The sequence below is a fragment of the Lepus europaeus genome, chromosome 21 (assembly GCF_033115175.1).
Source record: "Lepus europaeus isolate LE1 chromosome 21, mLepTim1.pri, whole genome shotgun sequence".
Classification (NCBI taxonomy): domain Eukaryota; kingdom Metazoa; phylum Chordata; class Mammalia; order Lagomorpha; family Leporidae; genus Lepus; species Lepus europaeus.
Genome location: NC_084847.1, coordinates 17,080,822 through 17,104,362, shown reverse-complemented (window position 1 = coordinate 17,104,362; position 23,541 = coordinate 17,080,822). Strand labels below are relative to the sequence as shown.

Genomic DNA, 23,541 nt, shown 5'->3' with positions numbered 1-23,541 from the left:
AAAATGACCCAAGTGCTTGAGCCCCTGACACCCATGTGGGAGATCTGGATGGAGATGCTGGCTCCTGGCTTCAATCTGACCCAGCCATGGCAGCTGCAGCCATCTGGGGAGTGAACCAACAGAGAGAAGATCTCTCTATCTCTCTGTTTCTGCCCTCTCTCTGTCAGTCCTCTCTCTCTGTAACTCCACCTTTCAAGTAAATAAATAAATAAATCTTATTTAAATTTTTAAGAAAAAAACACACACAAAAAATTCACTGTGGCCATATGGGTGCTGGTTCGAGTCTCAGTTGCTCCACTCCCGATTCAGCTCCCTGCTAATGTTCCTGGAAAAGCAACAGAAGATGGCTCAAGTACTTGGGTGCTTGTATCCACATGGGAGACCCAGAAGAAGATCCTGGCTCCTGGCTTCAGCCTGGCTTAGCCCTGACTGTTGTGACCATTTGCAGAGTGAACCAGTGATGGAAGATTTTCTCTTTGCCTCTTTTTTTTTTTTTTTTTTTTAAGATTTATTTATTTGTTTGAGAGGCAGAGTTAGAGAGAGGAAGAGACAGATAGAGAGAGAGGTCTTCCATCCACTGGTTCATGCCCCAAATGACTGCAACAGCTGGAGCTAGGCTGATCTAAAGCCAGGAGCCAGGAGCTTCTTCCAGGTCTCCCATATGGGTACAGGGGCCCAAACACATAGGCCATCTTCCACTGCTTTCCTAGGCCATCAGCAAGCTGGATCAGAAGTAGAGCAGCCAGGGTTCAAAGTGGCACCCCTATGGGATGCCAGCACCACAGGCGGAGGCTTAACTTAGTATTCCACATCTCTTGCCCCTCTCTCTGCCTCTTAAAACATGTACACACACACACACACACACAACGAGAGCATATGTAGTGGTGTATAGAAGGAAATGAGATTTAAAAGTTTTCTACGTATAGGTTAACATTTTGGCTATTGCATTTCAGGCTTTCATTAATTTGCTTTTCCTACCCAAGCTCAAGTTACATATACACTGGGATAGCTTGTTTTGTTTGTTGTTTTGCTGGACATTTGGGAGATTTCCAGCAGGTGGAATTGGGTGGGAGGTCATTAGAGACACAGGACACGAGCTGAGCAACCACGTGGAGGAAAGGAGAACAGGGGATATGTAGTTGGGCTTGGTGAGCAGCTGGCTGTGGTCCAAACACATGTCTGAGAGGGGAGACAAAGGATCGTAAATTGGTAGCATTAAGACCTGATTCAGGCTGCAGATGTGTGAGTGTCACTTGGCTCATAACATTTGAATCCATACAATGCTGTAATGTATCTTTGAATACGTTAATTGTCAATCTTTAACAATCTATGACTTACTTTTAAAAATCTAGGACATTCTTTTAAAACTCTAGATTCCTACAATCCCTTTAAAATCATCAGAAAATTTGCTCAAAAGAAGCCTGCATTCCTGCACACAACAGCTGGCTAATATTAAGTAGTCACTGCCCTTTCCAAAGGGCATGTGCCCCCTGCTCACCATAGTCCCCACCATTCCCTATTGACCAACTGCCCATGATGACTGCTGCTGCACTGTGGAAAGTGGACTATTTCTCATGTCCCCAATGCTCTTCACTAATTTTTTTTTTATATCCCTGGCCTCTGCAGGCACTTGAGTTCATGCCTTTTGGGTTAGAATCATATTTTAGAAGACCTCAAAAATCAGCATGCATAATATTTTCTTCACTGAGAATGCCATTGATGTTCAATGAATCCACTCAAAACCAGACTTTCTGAAATGACTGGGCCTTTCTTAAACTCTCCTTTGGAAGTCTTATATGAATATAAATCAACTGTGGTTCGATCTGACTTTGTAAATAAGCACCAAACACATTTCTGTCTTCAGGCAGACATGACTAAAATGAAAACAACTAGCAAGCCTTTTGCCTAGAATAGTGGTTAGCAGAATTTTCCTGTAAAGGAACAAACAGTAAATATTTTAGACTTTGTGAACCTACATGGTTTCTGTTGCAACCACTTGCATCACAAAAGCAGCCACAGATAATAGACAAATAAATACAGATGTTTTTCAATAACATTTATGTATAATGAAATTTAAACTTTGTATAATTTCCACGTGCCACAAAATATTATTCTTTAGTGTTTTCAACTATTTAAACATTAGCCTGCAAGATATACCAAAAATAGGCAACAGGCTGGAATTGGCCATTAGGCCATAGTTTGCTGACCCCTGGCCTGGAATAAAAGAAATTTGAATGTTTATGATGACAGGGGCTAAAAAGTCTACCTGGTTCATCTTGTCACTCTACCAATGCAAAAGCTGGGGCCCAGCCTTGCTTGGCTTTAAAATTTGCAAAAGCCAAATATCTATTTTCAATTTTGATTAAAATTCCATGGAGCTCCAAAAATATCAGAGTTATGACAAATGGTACGTGGACCACAGATAAATAATTTTTTCAGATAAATAATAATTTTTAAAAATCAAATTTTTTGACATTCAACCTACCGTCTTAGACACATCTCCCAAACATTTCTCACAGCATATACCCCAGAACCATAGGATAACTTCTCAACATTCCCTTTGTATGGCTCTCTGCTTTTACAAATGTTCCTGCTGCCTGGAATGTCCTTCCTAGCAAACTCCTAGTCACCTTTCAAAACCCCAGGTACTTGTCAGATCTGCAGGCATGCCCTAACTTTCCCAACCCTTTTCTGTGCTCCATGGCTCCTGTTCAGACCAAAAAACACACCAGGTACTATCTGGTATTGACATTATTCATCTGTGGGCTGCCTTCTGCTCGAATGAGAGCTTCTTAGGGGCAGGACTGTCATGTTAGTCTTTGATTCCCAGTCATCAGCATCAAGTCTGAAGCTAGAGGTTGGGTTCCAGAGACACGCAGTGTTGGGAACAGCAACTCACCTAAATCGGACATTGGTACTCTCAGGAATAATCACCTCCTCACAGATTTTCTCAAGTGCGGGCATCCAGCTTGTGGCCAGGTGGCAGTTCTGTAGGACTACCCAGGTCCCATCTTTGATAGCATTGCTGATCATTTTGGCAGCAATAGGCCCTTGCCCTTGGCCAAGGGAGATGGTCTGTGTTTTGGTACCTCCCATGCCTAGATCATCAGCGAATTTCAGCAGGCCTGAAACCAAGAAGAAAGAGGGCTTTTTGAGACAAGATAGGTTAGCTAACACAATAGCAACACAAAGGAACAATTACATTAAGGTTTTGGACCGAGAAACTCAGGACCTGAGTTGTGGCATACCAGGTTAATCTGACTCCTGTGACACAGGCATCCCATATCAGACTGCCAGTTCAAGTCTCAGCTGCTCTGCTTTCTATCCAGTTCCCTGCTAATGCACTTGGGATGGCAGTGGATGATGGTCTGGGTACTTGGGCCCCTGCTACCCATGTGGAAGACCAGGGTAGAGTTCCTGGTTCCTGTCTTTGGCCTGGCACAGACCTGGCTGTTGAGGCCATTTAGGGAGTAAACCAGCAGATGTAAGCTAGCTCGCTCACTCTCTCTTGCTTTGCCTTTTAAGTAAATAAATAAATATTTAAAAAAAAGAAAACTCAAGTGGTTCCTGTTAATCACAAAATAAAGATCTTCCTAGGAAATTTAGGTATCCAGTGAGATAGCAGATGAAGCTGCATTTTTGCTCTCAATATACATTTTTTTCATAGACAAAATTATACAAAGTGGAAATAAAAAAAATCAGAGTTTGAAAGAAAGGGAAATTCTCAGGTGCAAAACATGAAGAGGAAACTCAAAACTAGAGAGGAAAACACATATCTAAACAACTAGGAACTGGGTTTGTATAAATTTATTTTAGTAGGAAATGCATTTGAACAATGAAATAAGTAAGTCTCTTTCACTTCTCTCTTCCCCAAAGGTAGTCAATGTTATTAGATGTACAGATCCGTCCACAGCCATATACTATTAAACTTATATGAAATTAAAAAAAAAAACTTATATGAAATGTACATATTGCATTTGCTTTTTTTTCACTTAACAATGTATCTTACAGATCTTTCCCACACCCATACATGTCCTTCATGGCTATGTAATACTTCCCCATTAGAAAATACTATATTTAACCAGTCAACAGATTTATTTGTTTGAAAGGCAGAGTGACAAAGAGAGACGGAGTAGAATAAGAGAGAGAGAGAGAAAGAGAGAGATTTATCTCTATCTCGCATCTGCTGACTCACTCCTTAAATGCTTACAACAGCCAGGGCTGGGCCAGGATGAGGCCAGGAGCCCAGAACTCTATTGTCCATCCAGGTCTCCCTAGTTGGTGGCAGGAACTCAAATACCTGAGTCTTCAGCAGCTACCTCCAAAGCTGTATGACAGCAAGAAACAGAGTGGTGGGCACTCAAACCAGGCACCCCAAGCAATGAATTAAGCCACTGTGTCAAATGCCTGTCCCTAAATGTGGGGGTTTTAAAGATCACGGGATACACAGCTTTGTACTCAAAAGAAGTGGGGCTGGAACTTTGACTGCCATCTCAGGATTCTCAGAGGGCTGCACCTTCATGTTAAGAAGGCCAGAGATGTAACTGCTGACTCACAGAAGCAGCGCACAACTTGTCACTGGCCTAGAGCCTGGGTGGAAAAAAACAACTCTCCCATTAGAAATCAAAGCACTAAGTTTATGCCACATGCAGATGAAGGGTGTGAATTCAAAGTACCCCATGGTGTGGGATTCCCAAGATGAGAAATTCTCCATAACACTGATCTAGACTGGCAAATTCCCTGGGGCACCAGTGCTGGCATATACAAAGCTGTTCTGTTAGAATATCCCTAAAATACAAGGTATGTGAGACTTTCACATAATAACAAAAACTTGCTTATTGTGAACCTATATTAAAAAATACAAAACCACAAGAGGATGTAAATCACTATAGGGGACATTCAGCAATAGGATAATCAGAATTAATAACTTAAGGATTGTATATGGTCTCCATCTGAGGCTGAATTGTGTTCCTCCTAAATTCATATATTGAACTCCTAATCTGTAATATCTAAGAAAGTGACTACAACTGAAGACAGGGTCTTTATGGAGTCTTTTACACTAAAATGAGGTCTTGAGGCAGGCATTTGGTGAATCATTAAGACACCACTTCGAGGCTGTGGCTCACTAGGCTTACCCTCCGCATGCGGCGCCGGCACCCCGGGGTTCTAGTCCTGGTCAGAGCGCCAGATTCTGTCCCCATTGCCCCCCTTCCAGTCCAGCTCTCTGCTGTGGCCAGGGAGTGCAGTGGAGGATGTCCCAAGTCCTTGGGCCCTGCACCCACATGGGAGACCAGGAGAAGCACCTGGCTCCTGGCTTCGGATCAGCATGGTGTGCCGGCCGCAGCGCGCCAGCTGCAGCGGCCATTGTGGGGTGAACCAACGGAAAAGGAAGACCTTTCTTCTCTCTCTCTGCCTGCCAAAAAAAAAAAAAAGACACCACTTCGAAGTGCCTGAGATCAAGTCCCGGCTACTCTAATTCTGACCCAGCTTTCTGCTACTGTGTGCCCTGAAGGCAGCAGGTGATGGCTCAAGTACTTGAGTCCCTGCCACCCATGTGAGAAACCCAGATTGAGTTCACAGCTTCTGGCTTGGGCCTGGCTCAGGCTGTTATTATAGGCATGTAGGGAGGGAACCAGTGGATGGAAGATTGATTTCTGTTTTTGTGTTCCTCTCTGCCTTTCAAATCAATATAAATAAGTATACACTTTGAAAAATAAATTAAAAAATAAAATAAAGTCACTAGGGTGGGCCCTAATCCAATATGACTACTGTCCTTGAAAGGAAAGGAGAAAAAAAGAAAGACACACACCCAGAGGAAGACTGCAGGGAGAAGACAGCCATCAACAAGCCAGGGAGAGAGGCCTCAGACAACATCAAGCTTTCTGACCCCCTGATTTGGGCCTGTAGGCAGCAGAATTGTGAGAAAACAATTTTCTGTTTTCTAAGCCACTTTGTTTGTTTGTTTGTTTTTTTAATTTGACAGGTAGAGTTATAGACAGTGAGAGAGACAGAAAGAAAGGTCTTTGTTCCATTGGTTCACTCCCCAAATGGTTGTCATGGCCAGCGCTGCGCCGATCCGAAGCCAGGAGCCAGGTGCTTCCTCTGGTCTCCCATGCGGGTGCAGGGGCCCAAGCACTTGGGCCATCCTCCACTGCCTTCCCGGGCCACAGCAGAGAGCTAGACTGGAAGAGGGGCAGCCAGGACTAGAACCCTGCGCTCATATGGGCCCCTTCTAAGCCACTTTGTTACAGCAGCCCTTAAAAACTAATACAGACTTCATAAGAGAAACATTTAAACGTCACTGAAGAAAAAATACAAAATATAACATCCAGAATTCTATTCAAATGCACAGACTTGGAAGAAATATATATAACTTTTAGAAAAACATATAGTCATTGAAGATAAAACTCAAACCACTGCAGGTTAGATACAGCCAGAGAGATAATGAGTCACAGTAAGTTCTGCAACCAGTGATCTACCCAGTAGTACTGGGCACTTCTAGCACACAGATTGTGGTCCTCAAACACCACTGTTTGCTAAAAGAACTGGGATTCCTTCAATAAATGTTTACTACGAGGTCTGAGGCAAGAAATATACAACATGAGCCTGAAACACAGTTCTAGAAGGAGCCAGCATTTGGTCCTTGGGACAGCCGTACCCCATATTGGAGTCAGTGGGATGGAGTCTTGGCTCCATTTCCAATTCCAGTTTCCTACTAATGTGATGGCTGAAGTAATTGGGTCCTTGCCACCATGTAAGTTCCTGGACTGTGTTCTGGGCTACTACCTAGAGCCTGGCCCAGCCTTGGATGTTGTGGGCATTTGAGGAGTGAACCAGCAGATGGAAGATCTCCGTCTCTGCCTTTTGAATAAAAATGGAAATTAAGGGGAAAAAACCCTGCAGGCACAGGCATGAAGAAAATCCCAAAGTAATGGAGTGAATAATCTGAGCATCAAAAAGAATAATGAATTCAGTAGAGTCAAACAATATCATATTTGAAATATTCATTATGTGAAAATCCACACACTCACAAAGGTGTGAAAAAAATCTTATTGGTTCACTATGTAGGTTACCGGACACCAACTGAATATTCTAAATGCCAGCAAATGAAAAGTAAAAATCAAGCACCTTTTTGACCTATTCTATTCAAACCATATTCAGAGTAAACAAGAGATGACAAAGGAAAATTCTTCATTATAGAAGAGTGCTAGCTAATAAATGCACAAGGAAGGATAGAATTAAACTATTACCATTTTGCATTCCAAACAACATAATGACATAATGGATCTTGGTAATAATTTTCAAAGACAGCAAAAAAGCCATTAAAATCAGTGGTTGCCAACACTGCCTATTGGAATTACCTGAAAAGCTCCATAAAACATGATGCCTGGATCTCACTCCAAAGATTTTTCATTTAATTGGTCTAGGGTGTGGCCTGTGCATTGATTTTTTTTTCTGAAGTTCCCCAAATTGACTCCAATGTGAAGCCAATATTGAGAACCATTACATTAAGTGAAAGACCAATGGGTTGCTTTGTAAGGGAAGGTGGAGGAGTGGAGGGCTGGCTCACATGGACCCTGCCTGACCCCACTCACCAGTCTTCATCACAAAAGGGAAGACAACAGACAGTATTGCATGTACCTCCTGATGTGAGGACTATGAGGAATGAGGTTTCCTATGAAGTCATTCAAGCTGAATCTGATCAATCTGATCAAGGGGCAGGGGTGTGGGATATCCAGATTGTGTGCCATATAGGGCCTGAAAAATTATTTGGTCTGGCGCTGCCAAGGCAACTGCACGTGGCACTCAAAATTCAATAAATCTGGGCCTGGCGCTGTGGTATAGCAGGTAAAACAGCCACCTGCAGTGCTGCCATCCCATATGGGCACCAGTTTGAGTCCCGGCTGCTCCACTTCTAATCCAGCTCTCTGCTATGGCCTGGGAAAGCAGCAGAAATGGCCCAAGTCTTTGGGCCCCTGCACCCACATGGGAGACCCTGAAGAAGTTTCTTGGCTCTTGGCTTCGGATTGGCACAGCTCTGGACATTGTGGCCATCTGGGGAGTAAACCAGTGGATGGAAAACTTTCTCTCTCTCTCTCTCTGCCTCTCTGTAACTCTGCATTTCAAATAAAAATAAATAAACCTTTTAAAAAATTCAATAACTCTAAAGCAGCCTCATTTTTAAGCTTATAATTGTGTATGGCCCACAAATGATGTTATGAATATCCAAGTGGCCCTTGGCAGTACACAGCTTCCCCACCCCTGGAGCTTGGTCTGTGGGAGCCTGGACTTCACCAGCCCATCCTCTACCAATACATCACCATTTTTAAAGCATTTTTTTTTTTAAGTCAAAGTAATGGGGGGCGGGGGAGAGACAGAGGTCTTCCATCTACTGGTTCACTCCCCACATGCTGGAAACAGGTAGGACTTAGCCAGGCTGAATCTGGGAGCCAGGAACTCCATGAATAGGTGACAGGGACCCAAGGTCTTGGACCATTATCTGCTCCCTCTCAAGGATATTAGCACCAAGGTGGATTGGAAGTAGAGGCAGAACTTAATCCCAGGCACTCCAATATGGGATGTGAGCATCCCAAGTGGAAGCTTAACCCACTGCACCACAACACTTGCCCCAGCATCACCACTTTATCATAATCATTTATCTTCATTAGCATAATGAGCTCCTAGTCTGACCTTTCTCCTCTTCTATGCTTTACCTTTCTTTTTTTTAACTGGGGAAGGGGGGTGGACTCAAAACACTTTATTGAGGAGTTTGGGAGCTGGGGACCTGAAAACATGCTGGGACTGAATGGAATCTTCTTAGCATCCCAGTCCCTGAAAAGCTCTGCTTTACCTTTCTTGTTTCCCCCTAGCTTCTCTTTTACAAATCTGCCACAACAAGGACCTAAGGGTAAACCGCAAAGGGTGATGAATGGCTCCTTGACAATAAATTTTGGTGTTTTCAGGATCCTGCAAACTCATCAGTCCACCACAGCTTCTTCCTCTGCTATCCTCCAAGGGGCAAGGAGTGCTGGCTTTCTGACCAAACTTCTGAGCTCTCTCAGAGGCATTCTCGCCACCTGCATTTTCGGGACTCTTTCTTCATTCAGCAACAAGAGAAAACTAAAGCATCAAGATCAGAACAATACACACTGCTCTAGATGCACAATACACGCCCCTCTAGATGCACAATTTCTGAAAAGATATACAAACTAGTAAGAGTAGTTACCTCTGACAGGGTGAGAAAGAGAATATACCTCGCACTCTACCAGACTTTCTCAGCCCTTGCCCCTTTCTCACCCCTGCTTAAGCAACAATGCTGTATCTTTTTGTCTGGTTTGATATTTTTTTAACTTCCTACACTATTAATTATTCAAAGGAATTAACAATCTTTAAAATTAAAGAAGTAAGAGTCAGAGAAAATGGTTTAAGACAAAAGTGATAAACTAGCAGCCAGTGGCTGCATCCAATCTTGACCTTGGCCCTCACAGCTTTTTAAGGAAAAAAAAAAAAAAGAAAGAAATGAATGATGGAGATTTAATGAGTCAGTTCTACATTTCTGGTTTCTCTCGGGAAACCAGATGGCTGGCGATGCTGGGCTCACATTTGCCGATGGTGCAATCTGTCGGGTGCTGAGTAGCAGCTGCCCCGTTAGGTGGCAAAAGAAGCCTCCAGTTATTCCACCCTTCACTCCACCCCCCTGTCTTAGCCTCCTCACTGTCTGGCCTTTACTGCCATCAGAGTGAGAGATCCCTGCTGTAAGGGATGTGCTGGTGTCGTCCATTGCTCACATAATGCTCTGTCCTTACCTGCCATTGGGTCTGCGCCTGGAGACAATATGAAAATCAGTGGTGCACAACAATTGGAATCATTGTAGGATCCCTGAAGATCAAATGTAGGTGTTTCGATGTATACCTTCCCCATGTGTTCAGCAATGAACTCTCGAATGGCTGGGATCATTTTGTCAGGCCGCAAACATCGGAGGATCACCATCCTCTCCAATCCTTGAAGGAACTTCCAAGGTCCAGGAAATTTCTCTTCGTGGGGCCAGGCTGAATCATAGATCATTTTCCATTCATCCAAATGTTGGTCAAAATGTTCCATCAGGCCTTTCAGTTTTGGTAAAGCAGATGCACGAACAACTTCGGCCCACGCCTTGTCCGACAGCCATTCAGAAGCTGGGTTGGGGAAGGGGTTATCCAGGGCAATGCCTCCGGTTAGCAGGAAGCACCAAGTGTCCTCACTGATTCGCTTTTTCTCTTTCAAGATGCCGACGGTCAGGAGGAGGGAGAAGAGCAGCTTGTCCTTCTCAAACAGGGAGCGGCACACGTTTTTATAGATGCTCAGGGTGAAGTGCTCAATGATGTAGTTGATTCGCAGCTGCAGATCCTCACTCTTCGTGCTATGGGCTAGCGAATGCATGTAGAGGTTGATGAACCATGTCAGGGAGTACTGGTACATGGGCTCGATGTTGGCCAGGTCAGAGATACAAAAGAAGATGGTGGCAGAGTGGATAGCCACTGGCTTGTAGCCCATCCGGGTCTCATCAATCTGCATTTCTGTCATTGAAGCTATTTCCTGTTTCTCAGAGATTTCTTCAGAGAGCACTTTGGAGGAGGACAAGACCTTGATGGCAGTTTCATCCTCAAGGATGTTGCCCTCAGACATGGAGAGGACTTCTAAGATCTTATCTTCAATATCCTTTAGCTGCTTCTTGTTCTGGGCACTTTCGACAATCAACTTGTTCTTTTTATCTTCCAGTTCTGGCTTCTCCTTGGCAGCCACAATGCCAAGGAGTTGGTCTTGGAGACCCAAGGGGGTGATCATGAAGTTGAGGAGACAGACTTTAACAGCCACTTCAGGGAGGTAATGTGGGTTCCTCAAACGGGTGGTGATGTACAACTTAAAATCCTTGGAGTATTCAACGATATTTTCACCCAGCCGCATGTACTCAACCCCTTGCTGCTTGAATGTTGCTTTGAGCAGGATGGGCTCAATAAAGGCATCCAGTTCTTCTCCTACATTTTCGAGTAAGACTGGGGTACCAAGCTGCAGTGCATTTTCCAAGGTCCTCACATAGTTGCTATCAGAGAACTTGATGACAGACAGTTTATTTGCTTTCTCCATATTCTTGATCCACTTATTGGCCTGCCCTTGAGGGTCAATCATTAAGGCCCAGCGTCTGGAATTGGACACAATGATGCCGTTGTCAATGGAGAAGGAGTCAATGGGAAGCCCGGCAATCTGCCAGGCACGGATTTTTACAGGGTCCCCTAATGTGTTGCTGAGGCTGAAGTCACTGGAGCCGGGGATAACCTTGTCCTTACAGTTGGCCAACCACTGCTTTTGACACTCGGCCCTATAATCCACTGTGAAGGCGCCCAGGTAAGCCACAGTTCCTGAGGACAACAACACGTCCCCCGTCAGATTAGTATAGCGGATGCCCAGCTGCCGGGCAGCTTCTGTCCATCTGTTCTTCTCTCCCCCAAGGCCGCTGATTAGCTTCTCTGCCCTGATCAGCTTTTGGGAGCAGATTTCAATGTTTTCCTCCAAGTTCTTTTTCTTGTTGTTCTTATCTTCAAAGTCATCATTCAGGGCCTGGAGCCGGTCTTCCACCAGCTTCAGCTCCGCTCGTTTCTGGTTCAGTTTCTGCATTTGTATGTCCAGCTTTCCCTCGGCCTCCCTCAGTCGCTCCCGCTTGGGAGCTACAACCTTGGCCACACGATCATACACCTCCATGGCCCTCACCCACTTACACAGACCCTCGCAGGCAGATGACACATTTTTAATCACGTTTGGCTGGAACTCTGGGTGATCAATGAACCTTTCCCGTATCCGCTTCATGATCACTGGGGGGATGTTGTCTTTGTCATACATCTTAAGACTCTCCAAGAATTTCAAATCTCCAAGGATCTTTCTTGACACTCCCCAGTAATCTTCAATCATCTTACCTGTTTGGTACAAGAAACAGACAAAACAGGCTGTATTAAGACATTCTGGCTGAGATTTAAAATCCTGCAGTGGCTACTGCTTGGTTGTACTGGAGGAAAAAACCCTCAAGATCCTCATCATGGTCTGGCAGGTTCAGTTCACTTACTTCACCTCTGCCTTGCTCCTTGGACTTGGGTCATGGAGAATCATCCTTTAATTCTCTGTGATCCTAATGGTTTCTCAACCATGAATCCTTTGTCTTTGCTGTAAATGGCACCCGGCTGGCTTCTGACCAGACTTCAGGGCTCACTTTAGAAGCCATCTCCATAGAGGGGTTTCCCTAGACTTCAGTGTGTGTGTGTGTGTGTGTGTTCTGTCTTAACCTCTGCCAGTATTTTTTTCATCTTGCCTACTACAAGATCCATTCCCTTGATAGCATCTATTGCAATCTGTAATTTTTTGCTTACTTTCTATTGTCTACTTCTCCCTGTAAGCTGTAAGTTAATGCTGTATTTATGAGACTCCAGAACAGTATCTGATAGTTACCAGTAAATTTGAATATTACCCCATTATCCCTTTCATAGATGGAGAGGGCAACAGGAGTCACAGCCCACAGGCACGTGATTGGAATATGAGGTAGGTTGGATGAAACCCAATTGGTCCTTCTTATGAGGAAACAGTGAGGGTAGGAGGCAGTGGTCTCAGGGAAGCAGCTCGCAGGTGTGGCTTACCCAGACATGATGCTTTTATTCTCCTTAGTACCCATCATGCTGTCTAAAACGAATCAGGTGAGCCATGATCCCATCCCAGAACAGTCCTCCTTTTGTTGATGTGTTGGAAAGAATTTGGGAGTCTTTTTGGCTCATGGTACTTGCCAGGCTGAGGCTTGTCAAAAAAGTTATACTTTGAGACATCGTGTTGAATACAACATGTCCCATTCCTAATTGCAAGCCCAGTAGTCAGCCAAACACTTCCCATGAACATTTCTGTTTGCATTATGGACGATAATCTGCTTCATTTAGTTTTAAGGTAACCAAAGCTAGCTCAGTTGCGCTTTTGTTCCACTCCAAATATACTCATGAAATTCTACAGCCTGGACAAATAGTATATACAATTGGCTTTAATTTTAATATAACAATGGATTCTGTTGTGACTGTCTATGATCTAAAGTGAGAATTGGCATTCATGATCTAGCCACATCACTTCATTTGTGGATCTCTCAGCAGGTTTCAACCCTGGCTATGCCTTTGAATCTCTCGGGGAATTTTAAACAAAAACAAAACTAGTGCTCAAGTCACACCCTGAACCAATAACATAAATCTCTCTAGAAGTGGGACATGGGCTTCAGCATTCTTTAGTCTCCTGAGTGATTCTAGGGGACAGAAGTCCTGGCTAGTGTCTCCTTACTCAGGCCAACTTATATGTCAGCTGTATCACTACAGGATTCTCTTGTAAAGGTCACTTCTTGGCTTACCATTTCCGATCACCTTTGCATCTTCTTCACGTGGTGTTGGTCTGAAACTGGCCAGAAAGGGGGAATGCTAAGCAAAAGTAGGAGCCTGAGGGTCCTAGATGAGGGATCAGGGGTGTCTAACATCTCAACCGGAAGAAACAGTACGAGTGCTCCCAGCACAGGGGGCCTCAGAAGACAAGAACCTGTGTATCTTTGTCTCAGTCTCTGTTCTTTCTGGTCTCTTTTCTTCCTACAAGTCTTTCTCTCCATTTTGGTGTTTGGGTCTCCATGTGTATGTCTCCATTTTTTTTCCCTCTTTCTCTCAGCATTTTTGGCTCTCAGTTTCTTTACGTTTTTTCTTTCCCTCAATGTCTTTCTCTCCTGTCTATGTCTGAGGATCTCTCCCTTCCTGCCTCTCTCTGCCAATTTTCCTGTGCCTGTCTTTCTCCCTCCTGCTTTTTCACTTCTAGATTCTCCCTCTTCAGTGTGTGTGTGTGTAAGTTTGTGTGTATGTATGTGTATGAGTGTGCAGGCACAGTGTTCTTACATGCACATGTGCATGACTAGGGTCTGGGTCTTGCCATCTATTTTTCAGTCTCAGTTTCTTTTTTTCTGTCACTTTCTTTGTCTATGTTCCATTCTCTTTGTCTGGTTAGCTCTTTTCTACCTCCCTCTGTCTCACCTGTCTGTCTCCGTCTCTCACCCACACACAACTCTGTGTGTGTTTGCTTCACACCAGACCTTTTTTCTGTGTGACCATCACCTTTATAATGATTTTCAGGCAGGCCCTTGCCTAAGCTCAGCTTCATCTACAGACTCCTGTGTTTTCCCCCTAACCGGGAGGACAAAGGCTGACAAAGAACCTCAGAGAAATATTTAGGTACACACCTGAGTATCTTTCTTAATTCTTAAAAAAACAAAACAAAAAACACCTCAATGTTTCAGTCAGCAGGCCTGGGGTGGTTGGGGGGACAGGGTACTGGTCCCCTTCCTGCCAGGGGTGGGTGGGATGGCATTTACCGGAGCCGCTGGGATCTGGCTTCCTCTCTGGTTTCAGCCCCTTCATGACACAGATGCTCTCCATGACCAGCTTGACAGGGCCTGGTGGGTTCTGCATCGACTTCACCAGTGAAATGTCAGTTGGGTTCAAGGTGTCCAGTGCAGCAAGAGCGGCCTCCAGTGCTGGCATTGCCTCGGCCAGGTCCCCCTCGCATTCGTTCTGTGGGCAGTGCAGGAACAAAAAGGGATGAATTGCCTGGTGCCTGAAACATGGGGGCAAGGCAGAGCTCTGCTCCTGGAGGAAGCAGAGGAACCAGGAAGAAGCACTTCCTGCCAGTGCCCCTCAAGAGTGGTGCCTCCTCCTGAACTCCTTACCCAAGCTTGGCTCTGACCACTGATGACCAAGAGAGATACACATGTGGCCTTCGGGGTCTGGGGTTTGCATGTCTCGGACACGTGAATATTGGTTTTTAACAAACTCCCAAGATCCATATAAATAGGGTGGCTTCAAACTCATTGATTAGGGATGGAGGGAAGGATGAGGCTTAGGGACAGAGTTCAACACTCAGAAGAAGGTGGGGTCAAGTTGAGGGAAGAAATAAAGCATGAGGAGTAGAAGAAGGTTTGGAATGGGGTGAGGGTCTGGAATGTATCAGAGATGGGGAGGTGGGTGGTGGAGTCGGGGACAGGATGAAGCTTGTGGACAGGGTACAGTCTAGGGCAACATAAGGATGGAAAATGGGGATAGATTAGAGCTGGGTAAGGGGTCAGAGATAGGGTGGGGCTCAGGGAAGATGAGGCAGTGTATGTTTTGTCCATTATTGGTTCATTGAAACATAAATTTAATATAGTAGAATATTATTCAGCCACAACAAAATGAAGGCCTTGTCCCCACCACAACATAGATGAATGCTGAAAACACTGTAAGTAAAAGTAAGCACATAGGAAATCAGGTACTAAAGGCTGCCTGTTATATGATTCCATTATGTGAAATGTGCAGAATGGGAAAATCCATAGAGGCAGAGAGTAGGTGAATAGTTGTCAGGGACTGGAGAGGGGTGGGGAATGGGGAGTGACCGCTAATGAATAAAGGCTTCTTTTAGGGTGGCAAGCATATTCTGGAATTAGATAGTGGTGATGGTTGCACCATTGTGTGAATAGAATACACTGAAAACTAAGCATCTAAGAAGGCGAATATTAAAGGTATGTGAACTATGTTTTAATTGAAAAAAAAAAACCACAAAATTTAACATAGCATTTTAGAACTGGAAGGGACCTTATAGATTAGTTAATAATAGAATTACCAAATTCTACCTAAAAAAAAAAAAAAAAAGGTCCCAAGAGGTAAAATGAGTTAGCCAAGGTCACACAGCTGGTTAGTCACAGAGCCAGGCTCCTGATTTCTCAATCAGTGGACTCTTTGTTAGCACTGCAGCTATAACTGAAGTGAAACTTCACAAGAGAGCATCGATTCTTAGACAATCTAAAGTAGCGTGTGTTGAAGTCTTTCTAGCCCATGTGTTCACTGTGAAGGCAAACAAAGCAAAAGTTGTTTCCCACATGTGCACACTTGCATGTATTATGTCTCTCTGTATGTATTCTTCATTTTAGCTATCTTGCTTTTCTTTATGAATGTATGGCAACTCTCTGCTTCACCATATTAAAACACATCTCCCGGGGCCGGCACAGTGGCTCACTTGGTTAATCCTCCGCCTGCGGTGCTGGCATCCCATGTGGGTGCCAGGTTCTAGTCCTGGTTGCTCCTCTTCCAGTCCAGCTCTCTGCTGTGGCCCAGGAGGGCAGTGGAGGATGGCCCAAGTGCTTGGGCCCTGCACCCGCATGGGAGACCCGGGGGGAGGCACCTGGCTCCTGGCTTCAGATCAGCGCAGCGCCAGCTGTAGTGGCCATTTGGGGAGTGAACCAATGGAAGGAAGACCTTTCTCTCTGTCTCTCTCTCACTGTGTGTAACTCTACCTGTTGAATAAATAAATAAAATAAAATAAAAAAAACACATCTCCCCACACCCACCCCCAAAATGGGCCACATCCTATGCCCTGATCAAAATGGACTATCCTGTTTCAGATGGTGATAAGGAAAAGAGGAAGAAGAACCAAAGCTGGTCCTGCTGTTTCTCTGTCAACTTCAGAAGTGGTCTAGTGGCAGAGGAGGCCAAAGGCTCGGCCACAGGTTTGGATACTTGATAGATGTAATAATCCCAGGCATCTCCAGACAACTAGTGACCTACACATGCTTCATGGCTCCCTGTGGTCTGGCAGCTCTGCTGCTGCTCCTAAGGGACAAGGCATGGCTTCCAGCTCAGTCTTGCAGCAAGCTGATTTGTCAAGTGACCCAAAAAGGCCCCTCATTGGGACATTAACTGTAACAGTGATTCTCAACCCTGGCTATGCACTGAAGTCATTGAGCGCTATTTAAAACATCTCCCTAGTCGGGCTCCACACCCAGAGATTCTGATTCATTCAGTCTAGGTGGGGTCTAGGCACCTGTAGTTTTAAAATTCCAAAGCTGATTCTAATGCAAAACTCTGTTGCAAAATTCCAGTTTATACTAATGAAACACTGAAAGCAAAGGGCAAGAAGAAATAGATTTCAATTCACAGGAGGGGAACAGCCACTTGATGTGCGATGCACCTACACAAAATGATCACTAAAATGATTACAACATTTTTGAAAAACCTTCTGGTAAGGTGTTAAGTGGGGGAGAAAGCATGATGAAAAATCACCATTAAACTATGATTGCAATAACATAAAAATACCATGTGTATGGGCAGGGACTAGAAGGACATTTCTATTTGAGGTTGAAAATGGAAAAAGGCATTACAATTGTATTCTTAAAAATTCCTTCTAAGTGTTGCTACAACGTTTGTTTCTATGAAGAAAACATTATAATTACAAATGGCCCTGTGTCTAAGCCATGCAAGGAGCAACAGGGCCATCTGAGACATCTGAAGCACAGCACACGCTGATGCAACGTAATTAGATCTGCAGCAATTCTGGCATCATTCATTGTCCTCATTAAGGGGAGAATAAATGATTCATTAACTTGAAGAGAAGCAACCAATTAAAGAGAACCACTGTACTTGGGAACCAAGTGTTTGAGACCTGACTCTTCCTTTCCACTCTCATCTTCCCAGCAAGGAGGCCATTTGCACTGTTAAGCCCCCACCACACCCCTACCACACACTGGGCACTATGTTGGTGCTCTCCTATGTTCTGTCATTTCTAGGGCTGTGAGGAGATTAGAGGAAATTAGCAGACCTTGGGCAGAGAAGGTCTGTGGTCTTGGAAGAGTCAGGAAGGGATTCTGTTCACACAAGAGCCTCAAGGAAATTGCAGAGCCGATATAGATTCCCCTCCCCCGCTCCCTGGATGGTTTCTTCCACCTCCTGGCTCACCTCCAGGATGTCATTCCCTGTTACATCGAAACCTGAGGTGGCACCTAATTCCCTGGGAATGGGTGTGGTGGGGAGCCCTGGGTCATCTCCTTGTAAATCTTGTGTCATTCTTAACCTCCGTCCTGCTCCAGGAAGCTGCTCTTTTACCTGACATTATGTGGCAGAATGCTGGGCGTGATGCTTCTCTTCCCTATAGTCCCCACATGTGCAGGAGGCTGGCCTTTACCACACTGCCAAGTCCACTTGCTACAGGGAACAGGACAAGGGTTTTGGAGAATAACCACCATGCACCAGTAAGCTCTGACAAACGCCGTAAGCTTTACATGTTTTCTTTTAGTACCCCTTTTTATAGATGAAAAAACTAAGGCTAGGAAAGAGAAAAGCAAATCTGAAGCTTGAAATGCCTTATTCTAGTCTGGACCAAAAAGAGCAAGCAGGGGCCAGGCCAGCAGTCTAAGTATGGGAAGTGGGCTGGCTGGGGCTTTGCTGACCTGGAACACACCAGAAGCACCACCTACTCAATGTTGCTGATGGGTGAGACAGAAGAAGGCAAGCCCAGCGCTGCCAGGATGACCGATTGCTTTTTAAAGCAAAGCTGAAAATTCAGGAGTTTTTAGTTTAAATTTCATTATTGTTACAGGTTGACAACTATTTCTGATTATAAAACATATACCATGCATAAAAGTATACATTGTACTCCCTGGCTGTCCATTTGCAGCTTTTGGAATAATGGTCAAATGCAAGGAGTCTGAAGTCAAACCACTCTGGGTTCGATTGCTGATTCCATCACTTGGTAGCTATGTGGCCTTGGACAAGTCATTGCAGCTCTTTTTTTTTTTTTTTTTTTTTGACAGGCAGAGTGCACAGTGAGAGAGAGAGACAGGGAGAAAGGTCTTCCTTTGCTGTTGGTTCAACCTCCAATGGCCACCGCGGCTGGTGCACTGCAGCCGGCGCACTGCGCTGATTGGAAGCCAGGAGCCAGGTGCCTCCTCCTGGTCTCCCATGGGGTGCAGGGCCCAAGCACTTGGGCCATCCTCCACTGCACTCCCGGGCCACAGCAGAGAGCTGGACAGGAAGAGGAACAACTGGGACAGGCTCCAGCGCCCCAACTGGGACTAGAACCCGGTGTGCCGGCACCGCAGGCGGAGGATTAGCCTATTGAGCCGCGGTGCCAGCTGCCATTGCAGCTTTTATATCATGATTTTTTTATCTGTAAACTAGGAATGATACCATTTGCCTTGTAGTGCTGCTAGGGTGATAAAAGGTGAGATAAATCAAGTAGAAGTGGAAGAGAATACAATCTCTATAAAGAAGAGAATTTTCTCTCTCCTGTTCACACCTATTTCCCTACAACCTAGAAAAGTGCCAACAAACAGCAAGTGTTCAATAAATACTTGTTAAGTGATACAATGCCAAAGAAACCACCATGGTGCAGACAGGAAGTAGCTATTACTGTCACCCTGTTGTAGATCATGGTTCTTGGTGCCTCGTGTCCACCATCTTTTATGGTTTCCATTTGCCTCCTGTCCAAGCCACTAGGCCTAGGAGTAAACAGCAATCACAAACCAGGTATCTACTGTGTGATTCTGAGACTAGGGACTGGACCCCAAGGAATCTTCTAGGGGCCACATCTCAGGACTCATTGGAGATGGGCTAGTCTGGAAGGCTTATCCCTTTTGAGAAAATGCCCTGTGACTTATTATAATAGAAGCTGGACACAGGCTACTTCTTGTTCAAGCCCTTCTTTGAAGAACAGTCAAAAGAATTCTTTAACTGATAAGAAGAGGCATGGGGCGATTATCTTAAACTAAGGGCCATAAACTTTGGATTTTAACCCCACTAACCAGCTGTGTGGCTCTGGAAAGTCATTTTACCACTGAATCTTGATGCCATCAGCCCTCAGAAACTGATACCTGCCATTTCTAAGTCTCCACGTAGTTATGAAACTCAAATGCAATCATGTACTCCAAAGTACTTTGAGAAATAGGTAACATCACATCATGGTATTTCAGATTTTCTTCTAAAACCTGAATGTAGGTCAAGCCCTTTGGTGAACTATTTCTTGTTTGGTACAGAAATTATTTTCAAATGGGTCATCTAGATTTGACATTCTGTCTTAAACAAATATTTGTTCCATTCCTATAACATGCAAGGAACAACTGAGCAAAAATGTGATGAAGGTGAAGAAGACAGTCATGTAGATCTCCAAAGGAAGAGCATTCCAGGCAGGGAAAACAGTCAGTGCAAAGGCCCTGGGGTAGAAGTGTGTCATGTGTTTATTTAAGGAATAGGCCGGCGCTGCGGCTCACTAGGCTAATCCTCCACCTTGCGGCGCTGGCACACTGGGTTCTAGTCCCGGTCGGGGCGCCGGATTCTGTCCTGGTTGCCCCTCTTCCAGGCCAGCTCTCTGCTGTGGCCAGGGAGTGCAGTGGAGGATGGCCCAAGTCCTTGGGCCCTGCACCCCATGGGAGACCAGGATAAGCACCTGACTCCTGCCATCGGATCAGCGCGGTGCGCCGGCCGCAGTGCGCCAGCCGCAGCGGCCATTGGAGGGTGAACCAACGGCAAAAGGAAGACCTTTCTCTCTGTCTCTCTCTCTCTCTCACTGTCCACTCTGCCTGTCAAAAAATAAAAATAAAAATAAAAAAATATTTAAGGAATAGATAGAAGGCCAGAGTGACCAGAGCAGAGTAAGAGGAAAGTAGTAAAAGACCAGGTAATAGCATGTTGAATCTTGTAGGCTTTGACTCTGAGATGGAAAATATTTGGAAAAACATGAAAGTTTCCTGGAGAGAGCCAGATATCAGAAAGACTTGTTTCATCACTTTTTAGCCATGTGAGGCTGGAAAAGCCGCCTACCCACTCTGAGCCTCAGTTGTCTCATCTGCAAGATGGGCATGATGACACACATTCTGCAGGACAAGTCACCTCCCTTCCCCTTGGGTCTTTATACCTTGATTCCTTGAGCAATGGCAGCAGCGGCATTGGCTTCTTTTTCATCTGCCTGCACCAGAAGTTTCTTGGCATCAGCTTCCCTGGTCTCCTCTTCAATTTTCACCATCATTTTAGCAGTCTCCTCAGAGGTTTGGATGAGCTGAGGTTGAAGGGCAGTCAGTTCCACTTGCATGACTGCCACCTACCAAGGGGTGGAAGGAATCCAGGTTAGCTATGTCAACGTCAAAAATGGCAACACTTGGGGCTGGGTACAGCCAGCATCCCATATGGGTGCCAGTTCAAGTCCCAGCTGCTCTACTTCCAATCCAGCTCTCTGCTATGGGCTGGGAAAGCAGTAGAAGATGGCCAAAGTCCTTGGGCCCCTGCATCCACATGGAAAGACCCAGAAGAAGCTCCTGGATCCTGGCTTTGGATCAGCACAGCTCTGGCAGTTGAAGCCAATTGGGGAGTGAACAATTGGATGGAGGACCTCTCTCTCTGCCTCTCCTTCTCTCTCTGTGTAACTCTGACTATAAATCTTTTAAAATAAATGGCAAAAAAATCATTTCATTTTGAAATGATTCTCTAACCTACAATGTGTGTAGAAAATGGGTAGTAATGATTCGGACATTTGGATCAGGTATGTATTGACGAGTGTTTATCTTTGATTTTTTTTCAACACTGAGTTAAGTTCATACTATGTTCTGTAAACAAGCACTATACTAGGCACCAGACATCATGATAAATGAAAGATTAAAAGAAGTCACAGCTTCTTCTTTCACTGAACCTAGATTCTAGTGTTGGGGGTAGGGAGAGATAGAGCAAAATCAAGTTAAGAATTTTTTTTTAAAAAGATACATAAATGTACATAGATGAGATATCTGATATAGAAGAAAGTTTCAAAGCTATTCTTTCCAGCACTGCTGACAGAATGATTTTGTCCCCTTTAGATTCCTATGTTGAGGTCTAAGCCCCAACTTGAAGGCAGTAAAGCTAGGGCCTTTGGAGGTAATTAGTGTTTGATGAGGTCATGGCAGGGTAGGGTGGGGGTAGGACTTATAATGGGATAAATGCCCTTATGAAAAAGGAAGAGATGTGAAGATCTCTTTCCACCATGTGAAGCAAGAAGGTGGCTGCAAACCAGGGAGGAACCCCCACCACCCACCAGTGATCTGCTGCTGCCTTGATCTTGGTCTTCCCGGCCTCTAGAACTTAGAAATAAAGGTTTACTGTTGGAGCCACCCAGTGTATGGTATTCTGTTTAGCAGCCTGAGCCGACTCAGACTGTCTGATGCCTTCTAAAACATTCTTCCCAAGTGGTTTCCTGGCCTCTGTTTGTCGTCTTCTTCTTCTTCTTCTTTTTTTTTTTTTTTTTACTAGTTTCAACTAGTGATAGAGCTAATTTGCTTTTCTACTTTTTTTTTTCTTTTTCTGACAGGCAGAGTTACACAGTGAGAGAGAGAGAGAGAAAGGTCTTCCTTTTTCCGTTAGTTCACTCCCCAAATGGCTGCATGCCAGCGCACTGCGCTGATCTGAAGCCAGGAGCCAGGTGCTTCCTCCTGGTCTCCTATGCAGGTACAGGGCCCAAGCACTTGGGCCATTCTCCATTGCCTTCCTGGGCCGCAGCAGAGAGCTGGACTGGAAGAGGAGCAACCAGGACAGAATTCGGCGCCCCAACTGGGACTAGAACCCGTGGTGCCAGTGCCTAATGATGGGGAGCTTACCACTTCTTCTTTTTTTTTTTTTTTTTTTTTGACAGAGTGGACAGTGAGAGAGAGACAGAGAGAAAGGTCTTCCTTTTGCCGTTGGTTCACCCTCCAATGGCCGCCGCGGTAGGCACGCTGCGGCCGGCGCACCGCGCTGATCCGATGGCAGGAGCCAGGTGCTTCTCCTGGTCTCCCATGGGGTGCAGGGCCCAACCACTTGGGCCATCCTCCACTGCCTTCCCAGGGCATAGCAGAGAGCTGGCCTGGAAGAGGGGCAACCGGGACAGGATCGGTGCCCCAACCGGGACTAGAACCCGGTGTGCTGGCGCCGCAAGGCGGAGGATTAGCCTAGTGAGCCGCGGCGCCGGCCAAGCTTACCACTTCTTAGGGGAATAAGATGTGCCACTTTTCAGACAAGTAAATCCATTAGATATTCCTGTTGAAGAGCTGGAGTTTACCCCATACAATTTTCACTAACTGGTCCTGATTCTGCCTTTCAAGGCAGCTCAGACACACAGACTGGATTTCAAATTAGAAGAGTGTTTTCTTGTCCTTGTACCCACTGCTCTCATCAAACCTGTGTGAGTTAAAGCACAGCAGCCAGTGTCACACGGGCCCTGGCATCACACAGGTCTGAGTTTCAGTTCTGGCTCAGCCATGTAGCAGGCTGTGTCATCACAGGCAACTCATCTGGCCTCTCTGTATTTGTTTGTAATGTGATGATGATAACAATACTTTTCTCAGACACAGCCCCAGGAATGCAGGAGGGCTTGAGGCACCTTAACCAGCACTGCCATTCTCCTTTCTGGTCTAGACTATCTAGAAAAGACTTTTTTTCTGCTCCTCCAATTACAAACTTTGCTCACCCTTATCTGGACAGACTCTTGTTTTCAACACCTCTCTAAAAGCCAAGGCCCAAAGCTGAACCCAATACCTCCAGGAGTGAAGCAATAGAGGTTGCCTCTGATGTACTGTTGGTAGATTTTCTGTATACGAAACAGGTCTGCCTACTATAAATTAATTTGTTGCCTCAGTTCTTTGTTGATGCTTAAAGTTCATCTTTTAATATCGCTATAATTTTTGCTGGTTTGTCAAGTGGCTCCAAGTAC

The 23,541-nt window shown here is 45.1% G+C and overlaps 1 protein-coding gene across 1 annotated transcript in view; it reads right to left on the bottom strand.

Moving 5' to 3' along the window:
• DNAH3 (dynein axonemal heavy chain 3) overlaps positions 1–23,541 on the bottom strand; it is a 176,547-nt gene that overhangs the window by 14,405 nt on the left and 138,601 nt on the right. The window contains exons 50-53 of the mRNA XM_062180013.1: positions 20,746–20,928; positions 14,402–14,600; positions 9,807–11,948; positions 2,900–3,125 (exon numbers count right to left, since the gene is read on the bottom strand). Coding sequence (XP_062035997.1) covers positions 2,900–3,125; positions 9,807–11,948; positions 14,402–14,600; positions 20,746–20,928 — 2,750 coding nt within the window. The remainder of the gene's footprint in view (positions 1–2,899; positions 3,126–9,806; positions 11,949–14,401; positions 14,601–20,745; positions 20,929–23,541) is intronic.